Raw genomic sequence first — 9,953 nt, forward strand, 5'->3', positions numbered from 1 at the left:
CTCCAGCCTGAGCAACAGAGCAAGACTCTGTCTCAAAAAAAAAAAAAAGAAGGCAACCTGTGAGCTGTGGGTGAGTGAGGTCAGCACAGCTAGAAGTCAGACACAAGGAAGAACTTCCTGCCTAGCAAGACTCTGATACCCTGGAGCCCAGAAGGGACCAAATGAGCCGAGCTGTGGCTCAGAAGCCTCTGTCCCTCCAACCATGATGTGGGCTACCTCCCACAGGTACCACATGGCTTACCTCACTGATGCCGCCTGGAGCCCCACGAGGCCGGCCGTTTTCTTTACCACCAAGATGGACGGAACCCTGGACATCTGGGACTTTGTGTTCAAGCAGTGCGACCCTGCCCTCAGCCTGAAGGTCACGCGCATATCCCTCCCTGTGCATCCAGGTCCTCAGGGAGCCAGGCCCAGGCGTGGGTGTGAGTGTGGGGTACTGTGAGCACGTGTGCAGTGTGTGGCCAGGTGCGTTTGGGCCTCTGTGGGGAAGCCGTGTGCAGGCTGACTGCAGAGATTGCTTTGGAGTGCGTGTTCCTACAAAGGTTAAGGGGCCTGGGGGCCTTGGCACCCTGGTAGCACAACAAAACCACCTGGGGGAAATTTAAAAAGAAACAAAAGCAGGTACCTGGCGTCTCCTGCCCACAGGCTGATTCCTTCAGAGCCCCTGGAGGTTGGCTGCTGGACCTTCCCCTTCATGTCAGGGTGGCCAGAGCTGAGCCCTGCTGGCTGGGGCCATGGAAGGGTGGGGGTGTTGGGGAACCACAGGGTGACTGTAAGGCAGAAGTGACGGGGTGGGGCGGGAGATGAGGCAGGGAAGCCAAGGACCTTGACAGCCAGTCTCCGAATTTGAACTTCATCCTGTGGGGCAGAGGCGTCCCTGAGGGTGTTTGAACGGAGCCAAGTGGCTGAGCCTCCCCAGGGGCCAATTAATCAGACACATGTAACTTTGCTTGTCTCTCCTCTACCCGGGTCTGCCCGGCCCCTTCAACAGGTGTGTGACGAGGCCCTCTTCTGCCTCCGGGTGCAGGACAATGGGTGTCTCATCGCCTGCGGCTCCCAGCTGGGGACAACCACCCTGCTGGAGGTCTCGCCTGGGCTCTCTACCCTCCAGAGGAATGAGAAGAACGTAGCCTCTTCCGTAAGCACCGCATGCCTGGGGAGAACCCCTCCAGCACGTCCCAACCTGGCCCCACCGCAAAGCAGGCTAGTCAGAAAACTAGATGGCCCCTCCCTCCCACCCCCTAGGACATGGGTGCACGTTTCTGGGGAGGCAGTGCGGTGTGCTGACATGGGCCCCATAAATAGGTGTTGGCGTGTCCATTTGCCCTTGCTCAACTGCTGGGCAGCTAAGTGGGCTTCAGTAAGTCACTTTACTCTCCAGGATTCAGTTTTTTACCTGTAAATCAAAGAGGTTTGACTTGGTCAGTTTGTCTAGTTTCAGATAACCTTTTTTTTTTTTTTTTTTGGTAGAACCTTTCAAATGAAGGCTTAGTATTTTATTGTATTATATTGTATTTTAATTTAATTATTTTTATTCATTTATTTTTGAGACGAAGTCATGCTCTGTTGCCTAGGCTGTAGTGCAATGGTGAGATCTCGGCTCCCTGCAGTCTCTGTTGCTCAGGTTCAAGTGATTCCTCTGCCTCTGCCTCCTGAGTAGCTGGGATCACAGGTGCACACCACCATGCCCAGCTAATTTTTGTATTTTTAGTAGAGACAGGGTCTCAACATGTTGGCCAGGCTGTTCTTGAACTCCTGGCCTTAAGATGATCTGACCACCTTGGCCTCCAAAATTGCTGGGATTACAGACATGAGCCACCGTGGCCGACCTAATTATTTTATTGTATTGTATTTTTATTGTATCTATTTATTTTATTTTATTTTGAGACAGAGTCTTGCTTTGTTGCCCAGGCTGGAGTGCAGTGGCACAATCATGGCCCACTCAAGCCTCCACCCCCCAGGCTGAATTGGTCCTCCCGCCTCAGCCTACCTAGTAGCTGGGACCACAGGCAGGTACCACCAAGCCTGGCTCATTTTTTAATTTTTGTAGAGACAGGGTCTCCCTATGTTGCCCGGGCTGTTCTCAAACTCCAGGGCTCAAGCAATCTTCCCACCTCAGCCTCCCAAACTGCTGGGATTACAGGTGTGAGCCACTGCGCCTGTCCTGAAGGCTTAGTAGAATGCCAATAGAGAGGCCAGATGGAAGGAGGCTTGAAGAGGGGGACTGAGATCCATTCCTACATCCCTTCCCCAGTGAGCAGCCCTGTAGGCAACTCCCCAGAACCATGGGGAACACTGTGGAATTGAAAACCCCTAGTGCTAGGGCCAGGTACAGTGGCTCATGCCTGTAATCCCGGCACTTTGGGAGGCCGAGGTGGGCGGATCACCTGAGGTCGGGAGTTTGAGACCAGCCTGACCAACATGGAGAAACCCCATCTCTACTGAAAATACAAAATGAGCCGGGTGTGGTGACGCATGCCTGTAATCCCAGCTACTCTGGAGGCTGATGCAGGAGAACTGCATGAATCCAGGAGGCGGAGGTTGCGGTGAGCCGAGATCGCGCCATTGTACTCCAGCCTGGGCAACAAGAGTGAAACTCCCTCCCAGAAACAAAACAAAACAAAACAAAAAAGGAAAACCCCTGTGCTGAGGCTGGGAGAGCCTCCTGGCTCTGCCTGAGACTGGGATCTCACTATTGAGCTGGTCCTTGTTGGGCCAAGGCTGCCGTATTTCATAGCCCCAAAGGGCGCTCTTCCATCTGTGGTCCTGCAACTCCACGCTCCTTGGCATTGAGTAACTCAGCGTCCCTGCTGCAGCCTTCCAACCCCAATATTCAGCCCTCCTTCCTTGACACCAGCCCTGGGTACAGACCTCTACAGTACAGGGACTACAGTACAGTACAGTACAGGAGAGCAAGGAGAGCTCAGCAGAAGCCCCACCTGGCCCCTGCACTGGAGTCGCTTGCCATCCCGCCCTCTCCCCACCCAGCTCTCTCTGTCCCTGTGTACGCAGATGTTTGAGCGTGAGACCCGGCGAGAGAAGATCCTGGAGGCCAGGCACCGGGAGATGCGGCTGAAGGAGAAGGGCAAGGCGGAGGGCAGGGACGAGGAGCAGACGGACGAGGATCTGGCCATAGACCTGGAGGCGCTGGTCAGCAAGGCTGAGGAGGAGTTCTTCGACATCATCTTCGCAGAGCTGAAGAAGAAGGAGGCAGACGCCATAAAGCTGACGCCAATGCCTGTAAGGGCCTGGACAGGGGTTGGGTGGGTTGGGGACTGGGTGGGAGACATGGCACTTGGGTTCTGCTTCTGCTTGCTGACCTCCTGGGTGACCTCGAGCAAGTAGCCTTACCTGCTGGACCTTAATTTATTCACCTGGTGAATGGGAAGAACCATTCCCTTCCTTCCAAAGAATCTTAAGTCTCCAAACAGACTTCAGGTTCCTAACAGGCAGGAACCATACTCCATGCCTCCTGGTATCCTCCCTCCTCCCAGAGAGGGCATATCTTGAACATGCGTGTTGAGTGACTGAACGAGGGAACATGCGTGTTGAGTGACTGAACGAGGGAACATGTGTGTTGAGTGACTGAACAAGGGTCCTAGAGGTAAGTGAGCTGTCAGAGAGGAATGGACCTTGAGACCCCTGGAGGGAAGGGCTGTGACATTAGCGGTGTGCACGTCATGTTGGCTTACCCAGATTTGGTGTCAGGAGTGTGACCTGTGGTCAGCTCATCTGCCCATGGCCCCAGCTCTAAAGCACTTTCTAGCTGTATCATGTGAGCTGGTCACTTCACTTCTTGCTTCCTTCATTTCCATCTGGAAAATGAGGAGATGTTGCTATAAAGATGGTGTCTGGTCACCTTCCAGGCTCTCTTTTGTACCAGCAGAGAGAGGAAGAAAAGACATTGTCTGTCTGGGTCACCTCCTTTAGGACCCACAGATAAGATGCCAAGGTATGAAAGAACTAAAGAGCAGTGTGGAAAGGAAAAGAAACAGTGGGTATATGCCAGGATTTACCCTTATAGGCAAGACTGGCTGCAGACTTGGGGATTGGGGGCACTGCAAAATGAAAATGTGAGGGCCCTCATTTAAAAAGTACTAAGAATTTTAAAATGGTGACAATAGAGCATTAAACCAAGTGTGGGCCCTGCTGAGACAGGGTCCAGTGTATCTGCACAGAGCACTCACCCATGACGCCTGCTCGCAAGAAGAGCTGTATGGCAAGTTCTTGGTCCCTGATAGAGTGGACAGAGCAAAGGATGGCACATGAGCACACAGAGAAGATAATTGGTTCCACCTTGTGACTTCTTTCCTCTTCTGCCTCCCTCCCCCTTGGTCTAAAGTTGTGATTTCCACAGGTGCATTTTGCATTTGAGAGTACTTGGTTATGAGATGTTTTCTTCTCACACTGGGTAATACAGGTGGGGCAGAGAGCTCCCTCCACTTCTGGTGGAGGCAAAACTAGAATCCTGGATTCTGATGCCTTGTCCAGGGCTCCTCCCACTCACCACTCCTGGCCTATACAGCCCTGTGGAAAGCAAAGATGACACTGGCCACCTTTTACAATGCAATGGTGGCTGGCAGGCACCATGCTTTGTGACATAAGTCCCAAAAGGTGCTTCTCACCATGGCTTGAACACTCTACATGAAGAAGTTGAGCCTTGGAAGGGGTTCAGGTTCACAGAACTTGGCCCCTTCCTCCTCCTGCCTGCTGCACACTTCCTGTCTTTCTCTTAGTCTGCAGTTGGCCCAAAACACTGGTGGTCACAAAGTGCCATGTGGTACTGAAGCCGTTTTACATAGGCTGGGTCCTTATGCCCACTATTTCTAATCCTGGCCACAGTCCTGCAAGGTGTCCTGTCCTCTCTATGGATGAGGGAGCCAAGGAGACTCGGAGGAGCTAGCCCGAGACCTCCCAGGCTGCACATGGCAGAAACCAGGCGTGTACACAAGTCTGCCAGATTCCCCCAGCTCTGCCCATCTTCTGCACCGGCTGGACCCTCGCCAGCCACAGAGCTGGCACCACAGGTTCCAGAGTGCTCCGCGACCCAGGCTTCAGCCATCTGGCTGCTTTGGGCCTCGTGGGGTTCACATCCCAGGGGAGTGGGGAAGGCCTGCCCCCCACCAACACCAACACTTCTGTGTTGTCTTTCCCCTGCAGCAGCAACCAAGTCCAGAGGAAGACCAGGCAGTGGAGGAGGGAGAGGAAGCAGCGGGGGAAGGAAAGAGTGAAGAAGTGGAAGAAGACTTAGCCTAGAAGTCAGCCTTCGACTGCGGCGCTGTCCCTGTGTGCCTTCCTTTCCCATCTCTTGGTATTGCCCTGCTCTCACAAGTGGGGGGCTGAGCTCCCCCTTAAAGCAGCACTGGGTGGTGGGTGGGGAGCATCGGTCCCTGACTCCCACCCCTACAAATCACTAGCCCCCACTGACTCACTGGGCACTGAGTCCTGAGCCACCCCTTGGAGGGAGGGAAGGGGCAGGGCTTGTCCCGGAGCTGGCTGCCCCCTTGTCTCAGCCGTCCTGAGCCCACCCCAAGGCCGAGGCCACCTTAGTCCTGGCCCTGGATGTTGCCTGGGATTCAGCTTCTCATAGGCTCCCCAGCAATCATTTTTGTTTGTAATCTTGCAGACCCTCAACCAGACTTGCATGGCCATGGCAGGGCCTCAGGAAGACCTTCGGGAGGGGGGAAGGGTTTCTCCTCCATGATCGACCCTCCTCGTCCACCTACAAATCAGGAACAGAAAGTCTGTCCACTTTGAAAATGCCTTTCCAGGCAGTTCCCTGATCATGTGGACACATTGCCACGACAGGAGCCTCCAAGTGTGTGGGAGGGGACAGGCGGGACGAGCTTGGCTATTCTGCTGCCACTGAATGCGTTCTGTTATCCTAATTCTTGTAAAATTAAACGAATCATAACAATGCCATGAGTTAGTATGTGTGATGCATCCTGCACCCAGAGCCTTTGACATTAACTCGTGTAATTCATTCACGACATCCCTGGAACTGTGTGCTCCTATCATCTTTACACTATACAGGAGGCTCCAGGAGAGGTACAGGGATATGCCCCAGTCTCAGAACTTGTGACGGGGCAGAGCGGGACCAGGATCCCAGGCAGCTCATTCCTGACCCTGCCCACAGTCATCAACTGTGGGCCAGAGGCTGCGCAGGCCTCTCGGGGACTCCATGGTGGGAAGTGGGCTGCCCTGGGGGTGCCCTGAAACCACAGCTCAACAGAGCAGTCATTGACCATTACCAGAGACATCAGGAGGTCAAGAGGGCACCTCAGTGCCAGCCTTGCATGAGGAACAATGCCCTGACCATCATCATCCTGTGGATGGCAGGTGACCTTGGCAGGGACCCAAAGTGTCCTTGAAAAATGCCTGTGTTGGTCAGGTGTCGTGGCTCACGCCTGTAACCTGAGCACTTTGGGAGGCCAAGACAGGAGGATCACTTGAGCCCAGGAGTCAAGGAGGATCACTCGAGACCAGCTTGGACAGCATAGTGAGACCCCCATCTCTAATTTAGAAAAAGAAAGAAAAATGCCCACGTTAAGAATCTCCTTGGCTGGGTGCAGTGGCTCACACCTGTAATCCCAGTACTTTGGGAGGCCAAAGTGGGAGGATCACTTAAGCCCAGGAGTTCGAAACCAGCGTGGGCAACATGGGGAAACCCCATCTCTATAAAAAATACAAAAATTAGCCTGGTGTGGTGGCGCACCCCTGTAATTTCAGCTACTCAGGAGGCTGAGGTGGGAAGATCACTTGAGCCCAGGAGCTCGAGACTACAGTGAGCCACGATTGCACCACTGCTCTCCAGCCTGGGCAACGGAGCAAGGCCCTGTCTTGAAAATAAAATAAAATGGCCGGGCGTGGTGGCTCATACCTGTAATCCCAGGACTTTGGGAGGCTGAGGTGAGTGGATCCTGAGGTCAGAAGTTCAAGACTAGCCTGGCCAAAATGATGAAACCCCATCTCTACTAAAAATACAAAAAAGTTAGCCGGGCTTAATGGCGCACGCCTGTAGTCCCAGCTACTCGGGAGGCTGAGGCAGAAGATCGCTTGAACCTGGGAGGCAGAGGCTGCAGTGAGCTGAGGTCACGCCATTGCACTCCAGCCTGGGCGATAAGAGCGAAGCTCCATCTCAAAAATAAATAAAATAAAATAATCTCCTTGAGAAGGGACCGAGGGCCAGCTGCCTCTCACACCCAAAGAGAAAAATTGAGTTGTCGACTGTGGTTAACCTTGATAAAAACAATCTCAGGTTACACTGAGTGCGTGTTCTTCACAAGCAGCCCAGGAGTGATCTCACTATCTTCAATCCGCACATTATGGATGTGGCAGGTGAGACAGAAAGAGGGGGTAACTTGCTGAGTCTAATGGGAGTGGGTGGCAGAGCTGAGACTTCAGCCCAGAGTCCCAGCCCTACAGCTTACACCATGCACACTGCACTCCCAGGACCCTGGTAAGAGTAGTGGGCTGGGCCATTTCCGCTCCCTGTCATTCCAGCATCAGACAGAGGGGGCCACGAGGGGCCAGCAGGCCCCTCATTGCGCGGGGACACACAGAGCCCCAGGGCTGTCCTCAGGAGCGCCCTACTTAGGGCAGCGATTCTCTACTGAGGATTTGCCCCCAACAGGACATCTGTCAGTGTCTGGGGACAACTGGTGAGGGGAGTGCTCCTGGCATTGAGTGGGTAGAGACAGGGACCCTGCTCAGCATCCTGCATTTTGGACAGTGGAGTCACGGTGGAGAGGCCCAATTTAGAGAAAAATCTACCCAAATGGAGTGTCCCAACAGAAAGTACGGGCTCTGCACACCCTAACCTGAGCACACTGAAGGCCCCTGTAAGAGACTGGCACCATGAGCTCGAACGCAGGAGGACCTTCTTTCGCCGAACTGGAATTTTGGCCCTTGGCTTGTGCCTGCAAAAGGAGGCCACCTGCTGGAGTCAGCAGGTCCCTCGTGGGTGCAGAGAATGCCACCGGGCAAGCACAACATTTGAAGAGGCATTTGAGGAGCGGCTATAGAAGCGGAGAGGAGAGCCCCGCAGATGGCACACGGCAAAGGGCAGCACGAGCTCAGTGGGTGCAGTGTCAATGCTGCCAACCCGCACGATGACCTTCACTGACCTCCCATGCTGGCCTCACCGGGAATCTGTAGGAGGCAAAGGTAACTGCTGGCCTGATGCAGTGGCTCACACATGTGATCTCAGTACTTTGGGAGGCCAAGGAAGGAGGATCACTTGAGCCCAGGAGTTCAAGACCAGCCTGGGCAAACTAAGGAGACTTCATCTTTATCATATACATGTATATTATTATTATACATATTATACATATATATTATTATATATATAAAATATTATAATATAAATATATATATATTTTTTGCGACAGTTTCCCTCTTGTTGTTCAGGCTGCAGTGCAATGGCACGATCTCAGCTCACTGCAACCTCCGCCTCCCAGATTCAAGCAATTCTCCTGCCTCAGCCTCTCAAGTAGCTGGAACTGCAGGTGCCCGCCACCACACCTGGCTAATTTTGTATTATTAGTAGAGACGGGGTTTCACCATGTTGACCAGGCTGGTCTCAAACTTCTAACCTCAAGTGATCCACCCACCTCGGCCTCCCAAAGTGCTGGGATTACAGGTGTAAGCCGCCGTACTCCGCCTATTAAAAATGTTTTTAAGTGACTACTGATGGCCTACCAGGGTCAGCATCCAGAGACCCCCGGGTAGCCTCTCTGTGTGCTGAGGTCCTGGGGAGCCTGCAGCACTGGTGAAGTGTAGATAGAGGCAGTGTTTTCACAGCGTTTCCAGGCAGGAAGTCTGAACCCAGCTCGGGAGCTTGCCGTCCGGGTAACGTTGCCTACACTCAGCCCTGGGCCAGGCACTGGCCACGAGTGGAGAATAAACCAGACTCAGGCCCCACCTCCCAGGGAAAGCTGATAGATAGGCAGATACCTACAGATAGGCAGGGAAAGCTGATAGATAGGCAGATACCTACAGAACGACAGTTGCGCAAAGTACATGTTAAGGATGAGTACAGGGTGCCCTGAGAGGGACAACAGGAAGAACTAACCTAGGCTCTAGAGAAGAAGGAGCTGACCAGGAGGCCTCCCTGAGAAAGGGACAATCAGCTGAGACCTTAAGAACAAGCATGAGGCAGAGATGTGTGTACACATGCGAGCACGTCTGTGTGGAGGGCACCCCAGGCAGGGCAGCTGCACACACAATTCCAGAAGGAGGAAAGAAGCTGGTGCTGCTCTGTTTGACCAACAGGGAGTCATCAGTGTGGCTGGAGTGAGTAAGGACTAGAGCCTGGAACCACCCAGGGACAGCAAGAGTCCGCTGGGGCAGGGCTTGATGTCAAGGATGTTAACCTTGCTCCAAAGATCACTGAGAAGCAGGGGTGTGGTTTGATGAAGCATTTGCTGGTGGAGGGAGACCTGGAGGGAGGAACCTGGGGGCTGGTTGGGAGCACACTGTGGTGTCAGGCAAAAGAGATGGCAGCTTGGAGTGGGGTGATGGCCACGGAATTACTTACCTCTCTGCACCTCTGCTATCTACCTTCAGGAATATTTGGGCGAGTAAATGAAATAACACATGAACCACTGGATTCAAACGAAGTGCTCGATAAACGTCTATCACCTCCCTCACTTAGAAGCATCTGACGACCACCTGGGACAGCCCTCATGGCCGATGGCAAGTTCTAGGTTAGTACAGGAGCTACTAGAATGACTTGTGAATTTGTTTATTGGGGTCCTTTCAGCATCTGCACCCCAACTTTGGAAGAAGATGCTGGGGTTTCAGAGAAAAGTCCTCAATCCACGCTTTGTTTTCCCGATAACTCTCTTCCATTTCACCTCCCGCATCGTAGCTCCAGGAGCCAAGCCTGTGAGTAGCGATGCCCAGAACACGAGGAGGTGGGACTTTGCCCAGGCTGCCCCAGAGCTCTAGAG

General features: G+C 53.4%; 1 protein-coding gene across 1 annotated transcript in view; it reads left to right on the forward strand.

The window, feature by feature from the left end:
* DNAI2 (dynein, axonemal, intermediate chain 2) overlaps nt 1–5,922 on the forward strand; it is a 49,404-nt gene extending 43,482 nt beyond the window's left edge. Inside the window, exons 12-16 of the mRNA XM_011937212.1 lie at nt 226–361; nt 992–1,138; nt 3,013–3,240; nt 5,161–5,311; nt 5,627–5,922. Coding sequence (XP_011792602.1) covers nt 226–361; nt 992–1,138; nt 3,013–3,240; nt 5,161–5,256 — 607 coding nt within the window. The 3' untranslated portion in view covers nt 5,257–5,311; nt 5,627–5,922. The remainder of the gene's footprint in view (nt 1–225; nt 362–991; nt 1,139–3,012; nt 3,241–5,160; nt 5,312–5,626) is intronic.
* The last annotated feature ends 4,031 nt before the right edge of the window (nt 5,923–9,953 follow it).

Source organism: Colobus angolensis, unplaced genomic scaffold (genome assembly GCF_000951035.1).
Source record: "Colobus angolensis palliatus isolate OR3802 unplaced genomic scaffold, Cang.pa_1.0 Scaffold1, whole genome shotgun sequence".
NCBI lineage: Eukaryota > Metazoa > Chordata > Mammalia > Primates > Cercopithecidae > Colobus > Colobus angolensis.